This window comes from Hypanus sabinus, chromosome 28 (assembly GCF_030144855.1).
Source record: "Hypanus sabinus isolate sHypSab1 chromosome 28, sHypSab1.hap1, whole genome shotgun sequence".
Lineage (NCBI taxonomy): Eukaryota > Metazoa > Chordata > Chondrichthyes > Myliobatiformes > Dasyatidae > Hypanus > Hypanus sabinus.
The window spans coordinates 25890617-25906453 of record NC_082733.1 but is presented as its reverse complement, the minus strand read 5'-3'; the positions used below and the strand labels follow the sequence as shown (position 1 = coordinate 25906453).

At 41.9% G+C, this 15837-nt stretch overlaps 1 protein-coding gene across 3 annotated transcripts in view; it reads right to left on the bottom strand.

Annotated features, from left to right (window-relative positions):
• The window catches only part of LOC132382506 (unconventional myosin-Vc-like), a 127029-nt gene that overhangs the window by 41851 nt on the left and 69341 nt on the right, over positions 1-15837 (bottom strand). For all 3 annotated transcript variants that reach the window (XM_059952774.1, XM_059952773.1, XM_059952775.1), the window contains exons 20-26: positions 11698-11863; positions 10381-10527; positions 5949-6113; positions 5708-5801; positions 4657-4720; positions 1641-1821; positions 897-990 (exon numbers count right to left, since the gene is read on the bottom strand). In XM_059952774.1, the coding sequence (XP_059808757.1) occupies positions 897-990; positions 1641-1821; positions 4657-4720; positions 5708-5801; positions 5949-6113; positions 10381-10527; positions 11698-11863 (911 nt within the window). The remainder of the gene's footprint in view (positions 1-896; positions 991-1640; positions 1822-4656; positions 4721-5707; positions 5802-5948; positions 6114-10380; positions 10528-11697; positions 11864-15837) is intronic.

Here is a 15837-nt window from a genome sequence, read left to right as displayed (position 1 = left end):
CATCTAGTCCAGGTGACTTACTTACCTCCAAACATTTCAGCTTCCCAAGCACCTTCTCCTTAATAATAGCAACTTCACTCACTTTTACCCCCTGACATTCTTGGATTTCTGGCATACTGCTAGTGTCTTTCACAGTGAAGATTGACACAAAATACTTATTAAGTTCTTCCACCATTTTTTTATCCCCCATTACTACCTCTCCAAGGTAATTTTCCAGCAGTCCGATATCCATTCTTGCCTCTCTTTTACTCTTCATATATCTGAAAAATGTTTGGTATCCTCTTTTAATTTATTGGGTGGCTTACCTTCACATATCACCTTTTCTCTCTTCATGGTTTTTTCGCTGCTCTCTGCAGCTTCCCAATCCTCTAACTTCTCACTAATTTTTACTATATGCCCTCTCTTTGGCTTTTATGTTGGCTTTGACTTCTCTTGTCAGCCGCAGATGAGTCATCCTCCCTTTAGAATATCTCATCTTTGGGATGTATTGCTGTTCTGCTGTCATCTCTGATAGTGTTTCCTTCCATTCAATTTTTGCCAGCACCTCTCTCATGCCTCTATAATTCCCTTCACTTCACTGTAATAACGATACGTACATTTAACTTTCTTCTTCCTCTCAAACTGCAGGGTGAATTCAATCATATATTATGATCACTGCCTCCTAAGGGTCCTTTTACTTTAAGCTCCCTGATCAATTCTGATCCATTATGCAACACCCAATCCAAAACTGCTGTTCTGCTAGTGGGATCAACCGCAAGTTGCTCTAGAAAGCCATCTTGTGGGCATTCAACAAGCTTTTGCTAATCCCGCTTTGGAAAATAGCATTTGCAAAGAGCAACCCAGTCCCCACGTACCACTGAATATTCTAGAATACTCAATGCTCAATACACTCTTACCTCGCATTTCTTTCCTTTGATTTTGCAGGCACAGTTCTAGACCTTGTTTCTTCAGTTCAAGTGTTGCAATGTCCCCTTTAAGTTTCGGAATTATCTGTGAATAGACACTTTACTTAATATTTTACACACAGATCCTATTTAGCTCTGATGGTCAACTACTATCAGGTGGAACTTAATAGCTGGGCTAAAATTGCTAACACAGATATCTAACAATGTGCGTCTTTCAATTGCATATGACGGTGACAGTTCATTCATGTCAGCTCACGTTTATTTCAGATTCTCACTCCTGGAGGAGACAAAATTGAATCTCTTTGTGCCAAGCAGGTCACCTGGCCTCCTGGTGTGCACGACCCCTCTCCTGGCAAATATTTTGTTGACCAAGACTTCCAGATCCCTTTGAGTCAACCTAGGAGCTCTGCCGCTCTCCCCTACAGGCCCCTCTCTTCTCCCAGCCAGTCGCAGAGTGTCCTCCTGCATTATTCGGGTTGCCATGGCAACCGCGTCATTAATGGCCGCTGACCTTCTGTTATGGCCGCACTGAAATGAGGGCTGGCCTTTCTGAGATCTGCTTTAGCCTATCTTTCTGGATGCAAAGCATCTAACTGCTGTATGAAATTCGGGCCAACCTACTAATACATTTTGTAGATGAACCTTATTTGGCAATATTGCTCAATGCAACAATGTTTTCAAACTTCATAAAAGGGCAGAACCCCCGTTCCAGGTCTAGGTGCTTATTGCACATACCAGTGCTTCACTGGTCAGCTGTGTTATTTCTTGCCGTAGACTCTCATTTGCCAGGTACTCTTCCTGAATCTGCTCCTGCAATTGAATTCTTTCTTCTCTCAGTTGTTTTACTTCATCAGTCAGGGCCTCTATCTGATGCTCATAGTCCTCCTTCTGGTTTTGAAAACTGTTCTCCAATTTCCTTAAAGGAAGAGAGCAGAAATAGTATGATTAGCTGTAAAACCGCATCATCTCATAATTGTCGCAAAGCCCTTTCTCATGCATTTCTCTGTTACCTAATTGAGATTTATACCTAACAAAGAGGCTACTTTTCCCATTCCCCTGTCCTTTCCATTGGACAATTTAGGCTAATTCCATTTCCCACCTCTTGGGCCACAGCCTTCTCAGAGTCCCCACTCCTAATCGAGGTGCTTTGTAAACTCAAGTGGGAATTTGTGCCTCCACCACCTTTTCAGGCACTTAGTTCCAGAACTACTCAATTTTTATTTCCATGGACTTTCTAAAGAGAGTAAACAGATTGTGATAACACAGATTGATTTCAGGATGAAACAGTGAGCACTTTTTCTTAAATGGAGCCTCTCCATTCCATTGGTTAGTTCTTATTGTTTATGATGGAGACTAACCATGTAGCCAGGATCTAGCTAAAACATCTCTAATAAATACTGAAAATGCAAGAAATACTCAGCGGGTCAAGCAGCAACTATAAAGAGTGAAACAGATTGTTCCAGTCTAAAACCTGTTCAACTTTTTGAACTGAACTGTTAACTCAATTTCTTTTTCAGCTGCCTGAACTGCTGAATATTTGCAGCATTTCCCCCTGCCCCATTCTATTTCAGATTTCCAAAGTAACTTTAAAAAAATCCCATTTTGTCCTAAATACATATATTTGTGATTTTTTTTCCGGAACAAATGATACACTAGGCACGCTGAAGACACTGACAATGACAATACCAAGATTTAAAGGCTCCTATCATAAAAATAATGAAATTGAGAGAAAAATATCATCAAACTTGCTACATTATGCTGTGTCAAATTCCCTTCACCTTTCACCTTTAAGAATTGTGAATGGAAAAATATTGACTTTACTGGAATTGGAAAAGATAATGAGAGAACTGAAAGTGCCATTTTATAACAAAATTAAGTGCTGCCAAGACTGTTCATGGGATCCATTCCCCAAAATGAATAGCTAGGCATTACCTATATTAAAAACTAACAGAAACTGCCAAGGGAAAAGGCAATATCTGTAAAGTGCAATTCCTTTTTAATAGAATAACATTTGGATTGCTTTCTGTGCTGTCAAATGTCGTACTGCAAAAAGGAAATAACCAAAAAAAATCAGAGAATTTAGAAAACTGGTTCTGACAGAGCAGACATGATCTTTCACTTCCTTAGTTACCATTTTCACAAGGATCACTTCAAATTCTGATGCTACAAAACAAATTTTGCCATTTTTGATCTGTGACCTGGACAATGTTTCAGTCTGTTGATTGCGGGATTGCATATTGGTTTGAAAATGGGGTCTGAATCCTGGGAGTATGTTCAGGAGTGGGGTTTCAGTGCTCTTAATATCATGATGGACCTTTAATTCCTTAAGCAGTTTTCCCAAGGAGGAAATGAAGTATTTTGAGCCACTACACTTATAAAAAGGAAAAAAACACAATGCACACTGATAGTTCTACAAAGTCTTTACCCAAATGAATAAATTCAGTAGTGAATTTAGGTATAATTAACATAAGCGATAAGGAGCTCTCTACTCTACGAACAAAAACCGTCATCTTTATTTCTCCACATGTGAAGATTTGGTAATTATTTGCTTACACCACCAATTCTTTAAGTATCTCAGTCTTCTTTGAAATTCTCTTTAAAGTCCTCCTTTTGAACTAAGCTTTCATCAGCTTCAACTTCCTTAGGTGCAATGTCTGTATGTCCTTTCAAATTATATTTCTGTGAAGTACTTTGATAGTTTTTCAGTTTTAAGGGCACTACATAAATTCAAAGTGTTGCTATTAGTGGTTTATGAGCATCTTAAATTATTAAGAATGCTGTTGTTTTCTAATTGATTACAATTCAATGGCATTTGAAAATGATGACATTCATTCTAATTGCACCATTTTCAATGGCCATCTGGCCATCGAAATAAAATGTTGCAATGACGTTAGCAAGACAAAAGTAGTTCCTTAATTAAATTATTGTTTCAAGCCCACAGATGCACATGATGTAATTTATCTTCCAGCAGATACGATTTTCATATCAGTTGAATCATTCACAGCAGTTAACATGGCATTCAAGCTTATCTGCTGAAGAAGGCTATTATTACATCCTAGTCCGCCATAACCATTGTAAAAACAAAAGTAATACTTTAGAGACCTGCAGCTTTACCAGTAAAAATTTACACAATGTATTTGTGTCTTTACTTCATAATATCTGGTTGCTTTGAAAGACAAACTAGACACAAAGGTGCAGCAATTTATTAACAGAATCAGAACCAGGTTTAATATCGCTGGCATATGTCGTGAATTTCATTGCTATGCGACAACATAATAATAAAAAACTGTAAATTACAGAATATATAAAAAAGTTAAATTAAGTAAGTATTGTAAAAAGTGAAAAAAATAGTGAGATAGTGTTCCTGCCTGGATTCAATGTCCATTCAGAAATCTGATGGCAGAGGGGAAGAAGCTGTTCCTGAATTTTTGAGTGTCTGTCTTCAGGAAATTAACATATAAAATCTGTATATATGCCCAAATACCTTTCTGTAGTTGAGCTCGTAATAAGGAAGCTCGGTTTCTTCAGGACATCAATTGCTATTACATATCTCATTACATCCTTGCTGTAACTTAAAAAAATGATAAATATGCACAATGTGAAAAACACATCCTTGGAACCAGGTCTAAGACTATGTACTTCTTATTCAGGTTATCATTTCAATTATTCTTTCAATGTAATACTGAGAGGAAACCCAATTTTCATTTGAAAAGGAGAAACAGCATGCCATACAGATAGAATCTCTCTATACCTCTTTTGACGTTCTTCCCTTTCAAAATCTTCAAGATGCTGCTGTGTAATTTGATCCAATTTTTCTGCAAATAGAAATGATCAAATATTCATTTGCTAAATTTCTTCTATAACAAACACTTTGACCTTGTTCCTGTCAGCAGTTTCAATCAACACTATTAAAAAATCTGAACTTTCATAGGATCAGGGGAAGAATTTTCACACATTTTCAATGTTACAGCAGTGTTCTTATAAAAAGGGTTTCAGTGATTTGATTCCGTTTTCTGATTAAAAATTCTAGGTTATTGCCCATTCTGAGACTGTTTTCATAATCCAAATCAACTTTACAGACTAGCATTAACTACACTGTCAGAAATGGTGTTAAAAATAGTTGGTATCTCAGTACAGGGTAGACAAAGACCCTAATGCAATATTTTTACATGCTACATAGTCAGATTCCATCAGCAAAGTGTTCATGGATTTTTGCTGAATGCAATGTTGTGACATCAGATTTTGATGTCCAATAATTGACTGCTTTTCTCCAAGTGGTCTCCTGTAAATTGAGATTGCAGCATAATGTGGAAAGACTCCTGTACATACTTATGCACACAAGGCCTGTCCGTGATCGCACCATGACAGAGTATCACAGCCAGAGGTACTGGACAGAAGAAGAAGGATCCCCTTATACGTCACCACTTTTAACACCTTTTTTAACCCATATTACCATTTTTAAGTCAGTATATTTTGTACCTCAACCCTTTAAGCTTTTAGTTAACAGCTTCAGACTTAAATAATGCTGTCCAACACCTTAGCTTTTAGTGGGAAAGTTCCAAACTTCCAACAGCCTTTGAGCACAAAGATAGTTTCCAACTTTGGTTTCTTGCAGGGGTACGGGCAGGAGTGTGATTAGTGGGAAGGGATGAATCGAGAAAGAAATCATGGAGGGAATGATCCCTGCAGAAAGTGGAGAATGGAGAGGAGGTACGATGTGTTTGCTGGTAGGATCCCATTGAAGATGGTAGATGTTGCAGAAAATGATGTGTTGAATGCAGAGGCTTACAAAGAAAACATACTTTTCATTTCCTGGGTCTGTTCCAGGTGTTGTTGCTTAATCTTCTCATTTTGAGCCTGCAGGGATAATGTTTCCTTCCTGAGTTCTGACAATGTCTGTGGGAATAAGAAATTGAAAGAAAGAATAAAGATGCTCTGGGAACATCACTGAGGAATAATTAAGGTTCAATTCTTCCCTCTACTTCCCCTTCAAAATGACCAGCCAATAATTTGGATCCAGTTCTATGCCATTCCACATGGTACCTTCTCCGTTTTTGCCTTGCTTTTCTTCATTTGGTCCTCAAGGAACTGCTTTTGTGTCACTGTTTTCATTAGCTCTTCCTCAACTTTATGAAACTTTTCCGAATCAACAGATTGAAGTGCAGACAGAGAGGTCAAACGTTCCAGCAATCCTTTGTTCTCTTTGCTCTGGTACAGAACAACAAAAACAGATTACATATATTCAAAGGCTATTTTATCTCTACTAATAACTTAATCACAGTGAGTGTGGAACATAGAACACTACAGAAAAGGAACAGACCCTTCTGACCATGATGTTGTACCAACCAAAGTCATTTGGCAATTAAATGCTTAACAAAGCTAGTCACTTCTGCCTAATGTCCATACCTCCCCATCCTCTGCACATTCAAAGCCTATCAAAGAACCTCTTAAATACCTCTAAGATATTTGTCCCCATTACCACACCTGGCAGCACACTCTAGGCACCCACCCCTCTCTGTGTAAAAAAAAATTGACCAGCACATCTCCTTTCAACTTGTCCCCTCTCACCTTAAATGCGTCTTCTCTAAATTAGGTAGTTTGACCTTGGGGAATTGATACTGGCCATCTATCAATGCCTCAACTAGTTTTATAATTTTCTCTTAGGCCTCACATCAGCCTTTGCCACTGCAGTGAAGATAACCTTAGTTCATCCAACCTCCCCTTATAGCAAATGCCCTCTATTCTAGTCAACATCCTGGTAAATATCTTCAGCACCCTCTACATTCTTCCTGCAATGGAGCAACCAAAACTGATGCAATACTTCAGATTAGGCCTAACTGAAGTTGTAGAAATCTGCAGCATAACTTCCAGACTCTTGAAGTCATTGCCTTATCTAATAAATGCAAGCATTCCATTTGGATGATAATGTGGTAAATTGGATCAGCAAATTTGCTGATGATATAAAAATTGGAGGTGTAGTGGACAGTGAGGAAGGTTTTAAGAGCTTGCAGAGGAATTTGGACCAGCTGGGTTGAAAAATGGCAGATGGAGTTTAATACAGACAAGTGTGAGGTTTTGCACTTTGGAAGGAAAAACCAAAGTAGAACATACAAGGTAAATGGTAGGGCACTGCAGAGTGCAGTAGAACAGAGGGATCTGGGAATACAGATACAAAATTCCCTAAAAGTGGTGTCACAGGTCGATAGGGTAGTAAAGAGAGCTTTTGGTACATTGGTCTTTATAAATCAAAGTATTGAGTATAAAAGTTGGAATGTTATGGTGAGGTTGTATAAGGCATTGGTGAAGCCGAATTTGGGGTATTGTGTGCAGTTTTGGTCACCGAATTACAGGAAGGATATTAATAAGTTTGAAAGAGTGCAGAGAAGGTTTACAAGGATGTTGCTGGGACTTGAGAAACAGAGTTACAAAGAAAGGTTGAATAGGTTAGGACTTTATTCCCTGGAGCGTAGAAGAATGAGGGGAGACTTGATAGAGGTATATAAAATTAAGATGGGTATAGATAGAATGAATGCAGGCAGGCTTTTTCTACTGAGGCTAGGGGAGAAAAAAACAGAGGACAAGGGTTAAGGGTGAAGGGGGAGAAGTTTAAAGGGAACATTGGGGGGGGGGGGCTTCTTCGCACAGAGAGTGGTGGGAGTGTGGAATGAGCTGCCAGATGAAGTTGTAAATGCGGGCTCACTTTTAACATTTAGGAAAAACTTGGACAGGTACATGGATGAGAGGTGTATGCAGGGATATGGGCCAGGTGCAGGTCAGTGGGACGAGGCAGAAAAATGGTTCAACACAGCCAAGAAGGGCCAAAAGACCTGTTTCTGTGCTGTAATGTTCTATGGTTCTATGGCTTCTGTTCTATCTTTTCACCTGTGCAGCAAGTGCGTCAAGCCAGGAAGAAACCAGCCTATTGATGTTTTTTAATATTGCATTCAAATAATTTCAAACATGTATAAATAAACCTGACTGAATAATTTTAAGACACATTGGCTTAACAAAACATTCCAAAATAAGTTTTCTGAATTTGTAGTAGGCCACTTGTAATGGCTAGAGTGACTATACCTGTTCCCACCGTCTCCTTTTCTCAGTTCCTTCATCTCCACTGCACCTTTTCCCAGGAGGAGGCTTTTCTTTCCAGGACATCGTAGGTGCATTCCTTCTTCAAAGAATGGAAATTCCCATCCTCTGCCACTGATGATGCCCTCATCTGCATCTCCCCCATTTCCTGGACATCCGCACTTATTCTCCTTCCCACTGCCTTAATATGGATAGGGTTCCTCTTACCCTCAACTGCCACCCCATGAGCCTCCAAACTCAACTCATCATTCTCCACAACTTCTGTCACCTTCAACGGGATCCTACCACCAAACACACCTTTACTTTCCTTCCCATCTCTGCTTTCCTCAGGGATCATTCCCTCCATGACCCCCTTGTCCATTTGTCCCTCCCAACTAACCTCCCTCCTGGCACCTATCCCTGCAAGTGAGGGAAACGCTACACCTACTGTACTCATTCACCTCCCCCCTCACCTCCATTCAGGGCCCCAAATGGTTCACCAGCGCTTTCTTATGTTGACATTGACAGGTAAATTTCAGTAAGTTTACCCTATAGAAAATGGCATTTACAATTCTTTGTAAACACTGCAAAACACTCCTTCTCAGGCAGTCTATTGGGATTGAGGAAACTTTTGCTTCCACTCTAGTTTTGGGATTTCTGAGGTGGCCAAGGAGACCATTATGGGAACTGCAGTCTCTTCCATGGATGGCTGATGGGGCAGGTGGGAGATTATGAGGTGGGATGCACCTTCCTCTGTGCTCCCAATGGATGGCCTCAAGATTCACAATACCATCCTGATTGCTCCTCCTCCACTTTGACCGGTCCTGGCTGAGTGATTCCCAGAAGTTATTGGGAATAACTTCCCAATTGGAGAGTACTTTGGAAGGATTTTGGTCCCAAAACTACTCTTTATTTCTCCCCATAGATGCTGCCTGACCTGTTGAGTTCCTCCAGCATTTTGTGAAAGTTATTGGGGATGTTGCATTTCTTCAAGGAAGCTTTGTGCACGTTATTCTCCATTCACCTGGTAACCTCCCCCCCAACAAAGCTTGTCCAGGAAACCAATGTCAAGGTTTGTTAGCAATGTGGTCTGCTCAACACCCGCTAACCGAAAATAACTTTTGTTTTCTTTATCGCTTGGAATGTTGTGTTTTGTATTCCATCTTGTTCTGCGGAGCAGGGTGGCCATGTTATGTCGGAATATATGGTGACACTTAGTGGCTACCCCCCAAATAGCCTTAGGTGTATTTACCTCCTTAGGCGATGTTGGTTCTTAATGCAAATGATGCATTTCATTATACAGCATGATTCAATGTCCATGTGTCAAATAAATCTGAATCTAAATCCAGTTGGGACTTCAGTACTGGGGATGTTGGCCTGAGAGGTTCCAATCCTGGAATGCCTCATGTTTCTGGTTAATTAACTCATTGATCTTCCTGTCATTCTCATCAAATAAATCTGGGTTCCTCTTGAAAAGCCAAAATTCTCTTCACAATGCTGTTTAAGGTGGACACCAAAGATCTCACTTGGTCTGTACCTACTGGCTGGGTGATGAAAAAAAGGCACAACAGCGTCTCTTTCACCTCAGTCGGCTGAAGGAGTTTGACATGAGTCCCCAAATAATTCAGGACTTTCTACAGGGGCACAATTGAGAGCATCCTGACTGACTATGTCATCACCCGGTATGGGAGCTGTACTACCCTCAATCGCAGGGCACTGCAGAGAGTGGTGCGGACAGCCCAGCGCGTCTGTGGATGTGAACTTTCCTCTATTCAGGACGTTTACAGCAGCAGGTGCGTAAAAAAGGGCCCGGAGGATCATCGGGGACTGCAGCCACACCAACCACAAACCGGTTCAGCTGCTACTGTCTGGAAAACGGTACCACAGCATTAAGGCCAAAACCAACAGGCTCTAGGACAGCTTCTTTCAGGCCATCAGATTTATCAATACACATTGATCTAATTGCATAACAGTATATACATGTAACAAAACAATCATGTATACAATTTTAGTGTTTGGGCAAATCGTTCTGCATTTCCCCTCTTTATTGATTGTACGTTATGACAGAGAAACAACATAAAGATTTTTGCTCCCTTGGATGTAATAAACAAAATAAATACAAATACAAATTTCAGGATCACCATAAAAACCATTAATGGTCTGTGACAACCTGCACATTTGGAATCAACAGGTTGTCTGCGAGGTGACTTCTGAGAAGCTCTGCCTTTGTAGGGTCTTTAGGAGCTTCAAAACTAGCCTTCTCCCAAAACTACCAAAGTAACAAGTAAAGGGATCTCAACCCCGTCCAGTTAAGTGCTTGGAAGTTCAAGCTACTTATAAGTACAATACTTAACTCACCGGAAACACTTGCACATGTTCCAGCTGCCTGACAAGACTTGGAACTCACCTGTTCCTCCAGTTTCTTGTGGAGTTGTTTGACACGAAATGAGAGCTGGATGTTCAAAACGAAACGCCGTATACTTTGGTACCTACGCCTTACCAACCAGGCACGGACATGCTTTTGAAGTATTAATGCTTTCTGATCCTTCACCATCTACAACAAACAGCAAATATAGTTAAAATCCTCTATCTAAGCCTTTATTATCAATAGAGCAAAAACCCATTATACTGATTGCTTATAAAAAGCCTAAATATCAATAGGAATTATATTTTATCATTTCTCATTTCTCTGGAGCAATACTTCAGGGATTTCCATTATATTCATGCGTGGGTTATTGCTGAACTGCAGAGGCCACTGGGCATAGTCATTTAGTCCAAACAGTTGCAGCAGTGTGTACTATCTGCCAGATGTACTGCAACAACATACCAAAGTTCCCAAGGCAGCACCTTCCAGACCCACTACCACTACCATCTAGAAGGATAAGAATAGCAGAATCCTAGGAATACCACTAGTTGGAAATCCTCCTCCAAGTCACTCACCATCCTGACCTGGAAATGTATCGCTGTTCCTTCATTGTCACTGGGTCAAAGTCATGCTCCCTAACAGCACTGTGGGTGCACCTACACCCCAGGGTCTGCAGCGGTTCAAGAAGGCAGCTCATCGTCGCCTTCTCAAGGGCAATGAGGAATGGGCAATAAATGCGGCCTTAGCTGGCGATGCCCGAATCCCGTAAATGAATAAGCAAACAACAAGTCTACTGATGGACAAGAGAAAATCTGCAGATGCTGGAAATCCGAGCAACACACGCAAAATGCTGGAGGATCTCAGCAGGCCAGGCAGCATCCATGGAAAAAAAGCACAGTTGACATTTCAGGCTGAGACCCTTCGGCAGGACTAGAGAAAACTACTCTTCAGCATTTTTGCTCCAGTCCTGCCGAAGGGTTTCGACCCAAAAAGTTGGCTGTGCTTTTTTTCCATAGATGCTGTCTGGTCTGCTGAGTTCCTCCAGCATTCTGTGTGTGTTCCACTGATGAACTTCTGAATATTCTTGGCTTTGGCACCATTATCATTCTTTAATATTCCTTCAACAACACCTCTGCAGATATATACCGAATTGATTTAAAAAACCTGCATTTAGTGGCTGCAGTTACCCAGTTTTCCAGGCATGTGATTACTCTTTACCTTCAGCCGTTTTGTGCTTAATGTATCTCTGATGTGGTTCTTTGGTGCGTCCCGTGTCGACCTTTAGTCAGGGTGATGTTGCTGAACAACACTCTTACTTTGGAGTTGCTAGGGTTACCTTTTTGCTGGTTTTAACCTTACCTTTCTGTAACGCCTTCTGGCGAGCCAGCCACGGGTGTGGGTCTGGATGGTAATGGTGGCCACCAGGATCAGCTGGTAAAGACGGCGCACTACGAACCGCCGCCAGTATTTCTGGATGATGACCACTGCCCATGCTTGCTTCAGGGAAGTGGCATTCAGTACGTGTCTTAAATTAAACAAATATAACGACTAATTACCTAATAAACCACTTGCAATTATTCTGTCTGTTTCATTACAAAATTGCATTTTAAACCATTAGGTAAGCCAAAACACAGCAAATAAGCTGTTAACCCGTGTCTTTTACAATGAATAAAATGCAAGCTACTCAACTGTGCGAGTGGGCCAGTGTCAAGGCTGATTTATACTTTTGTGTACGGGTTACGCCGCAGCTTACGCCGCAACCCTGATTTTCACTTCTGCATCGCTCTACGCCATAGCGAGCCTGCGTTGGTGTGCGCCAAAACGCTAGCTGGCGGTGGGGTTTCTGTGCCGCTGGGTTGAGTTTCTTTGTGAGCGGCGTGGACGAGGAAATGCATTCCAAACATTTTCGCATGTCGGCAGGTGGATTTGACAACTTGATTCATCTATTTCGCATCGGTGTACAGACATGGCGGAGAAGAAGCAACCGGAAATGCGTAGGAGGAAATGCGATGCTACCAAGCGGACCAATCACAATTGTTGTGGTCTGCGTCGCTGCGATACACGAGTTCCTTTTCTGGGGAGGTGCACGTCACCCTACGGTGTAGGGTACGTGGTACCTACGGCGTCAATGCGACGCACAAGTATAAATCAGCCTTTAGAGTGAGATATTGAGGCTCTTTCTTTCTTATTACACACTTAATGCAGCGAGAATGCCAGGCAGGATAACAAAATGCTCCTTTTCAGGATGTGGAAGTCAGGGAGATCGTCAGTGTCCCTGACGACTACAACTGCGGCTTCTAAAAGACGGTGTTAAGGAGTTGGAGCCGGAACTGGATGGAGTGTGGGTTATTCAGGAGGCTGAGGGGTTGATTGAGAGGATGTGCAAGGAGGTAGTTACGCCAAAGGTGCAGGACACAGGTAATTAGATGACTGTCGGGAGGGGAAAAGAAGATAGGCAGTCAATTCCCCTCAACAACAGGTATATTGCTTTGGATACTGTTGGGTGGGGTGGCCTAGCAGAGGAAAGCCATATTGGTTAGGTCTCTGGCACTGGGTTTGTCTCTGTAGCTCAGGAGAGAAGGGGGGAGGAAGGGATGAGCTGTAGTGATAGGGGATCCATTGGTAGGGAAACAGAAGAAGTTCTGTGGACAAGAACAGGATTCCCAGATGGTATGTTGCCTCTCAGGTGCCAGGGTCTGGGACATCTCAGATCGAGTCCTCAGATCGAATCATGGTGAGCAGCCAGAGATCGTGGTCCATGTAGGTACCAGTGACAGGGGTAGGAACGACTGATGAGATCCAGCAAAGTGAGTTCAGGGAGTTAAGTGTTAAGTTATAGGACACAGCCACCAGGACTGTGATCTCAGGATTGCTACCTGTGCCACATGCTAGTGAGGCCAGAAATAGGAAGATTATCCTGTTTAACACATGGATAAGGTGGATAAGGAGATGGTGAAGGAGGAAGGGCTTCAGATTTTTGGATCATTGGGCTCTCTTACAGGGAAGGTGGGACTTGTACAGAAAGGATCGTTGGCATCTGAACTGGAAGGGGACTAATATCCTAGTAGGAAGATTTGCTAATGCAGCACGGGCTTGGTGGTGGGGGCAGGGAGAGGTTTAAATCAGACTTGCAGGGGGATGGGAAAGAGAGCGCCACAACACGTAGTGAAGTGGTTGTGGAGAAAGCTGTTCTTAAGCCGACAAGTATCTGGGAGTGCAGTTAGACGAGAAGCTAGACTGGACTGCCAACACAGATGCCCTGTGCAGGAAAGCACAGAGTCGACTGTACTTCCTCAGAAGGCTGGCGTCATTCAATGTTTGTAGTGAGATACTGAAGATGTTCTATTGGTCAGTTGTGGAGAGCGCCCTGTTCTTTGTGGTGGCGTGCTGGGGAGGCAGCATTAAGAAGAGGGACGCCTCACGTCTTAATAAGCTGGTAAGGAAGGCGGGCTCTGTCGTGGGCACAGAACTGGAGAGTATGACATCGGTGGCAGAGCGGAGGGCGCTGAGTAGGCTACGGTCAATCATGGAAAACCCTGAATATCCTCTGCACAGCACCATCCAGAGACAGAGAAGCAGCTTCAGCGGCAGGTTGCTGTCAATGCAATGCTCCTCAGACAGGATGAAGAGATCATTACTCCCCAACGCCATTCGGCTCTACAATTCAACCACCAGGGGCAAGACATGTTAAAGTGCCGGGGTTAGGACTGAGCTTAAGTTACCACTCAATGCACTTTAGTAAACTATTTAAGAACTTTTTAAAAGCTATTTATTAATGCTTTTTGGGAGGGTGATTTTAGATGCACATCATATTTATACTGAGTTAAATACTGTATGTAATTAGTTTTGCTACAATAAGTGTATGGGACACTGGAAAAATGTTGAATTTCCTCTTGGGGATGAATAAAGTATCTATCTATCTATCTATCTATCTATCATACAATGTCAGGCATCAAAAGATCAAGCACGGTGGGACTAATGTTCTGAGCTGCGTACATTTCGATGCAGGGAGTATTGTAGGAAAGGTGGACGGGCTAAGGGCATGGATCAGCATGTGAAATTATGACATAGTAGCCATTAGTAAGATTTGGTTGCAGGAGGGGGCAGGACTGGCAGCTCAACGTTCCAGGGTTCCGTTGTTTCAGATATGTTAGAGTGGAAGGGATTAGCGGGGAACGAGTGGCATTACTAGTCAGAGAAAATGTCACGGCGGTGCTCAGGCAAGACAGACAAAAAAGTTCCTCTACTGAGGTTTTAAGGGTAGAACTGAAGAATAAGAAAGGTATGACCCTGTTAATGAGATTATATTATAAACTACCCATTAACCCGCAAAATTTAGAGGAGTATCTTTGCAGAGAGATCGCAGACTGTTGCAAGAAACATAAGTTTGTGATAGTAGGTCATTTTAACTTTCCACATTCTGGCTGGGACTCAAATATTGTAAAAGGTCTGGATGGAAAAGAGTTTGTCAAATGTTTTCAAGAAAGTTTCCTTAATCAGTACATAGGAGTCCCAACTAGAGAGAGTGCAGTGCTAAATCTCCAATTAGGAACTGAGACAAGGTGGGTGACAACGGTTTGCGTAGGATAACACTGCATCTAGTGATCACAATGCCATCAGTTTCAGGGTAGTTGTGGGAAAGGATAGGTCTGGTCCTCAGGTTGCGATTCTAAATTGGAGAAAAGCCAATTGTGTAGTATCAGAAAAATTCTGGCAATTATCAATAGGCTAGGTTTTTTTTCTGGCAAAGGTGTACTTGGTCAGTGGGAGTCCTTCAAATTTTGAGAGTACAAAGTTTGTATGTTCCTGTCAGAATAAAAGGCAAGGATAGCAGGTTTAATGAACCTTACTTTTCAAGAGATATTGAGGTCCTGGTTAAGAAAAAGGAGGTGCATAGCAGGTATAGTCAGGTAGGAACAAACGAAGCACTTGAGGTGTATGAGAAATGTAAGAGAACACTTAAGAAAGAAGTAACACACACAAATGTTGGAGGAACTCAACAGGTCAGACAGCATCTATGAAAATGATTAAAGTCAGCATTTCAGGCCGAGGCCCTTCTGGACTGGAAAGGAAGAAGAGAGAAGACACCACAAAAAGAAAGAAATCAGTTGGGCTAAAAGAAGGCATGAGTTTGGTCTAGCAGATAAGGTGAAGGAGAATCCCACGGGCTTCTACAGATATATTAAGAGCAAAATCATAGCAATGGACACAATTGGAGATCAGAGTGGTAATCTACGCATGCAGCTGAGAAGGATGGGGGAGATCTTAAATGGATTTTTTTTTTAAACATCAGAGAAGGAGGCATTTGATGTCTTGAGGCAAATAAATGTATATAAAACCACAAGGCTGGACAGGGTGTTCCCGTAGACCCTGTGGGAGGCTAGGGCTCTAGCAGAGATACTTAAAACATTCTTAACTGCTGATGAGGTGCTGGAAGATTGGAGGCTAGCTAACGTTCCATTGTTTAAAAAAGGCTCGAAGAGTAAACCAGGAAATTAT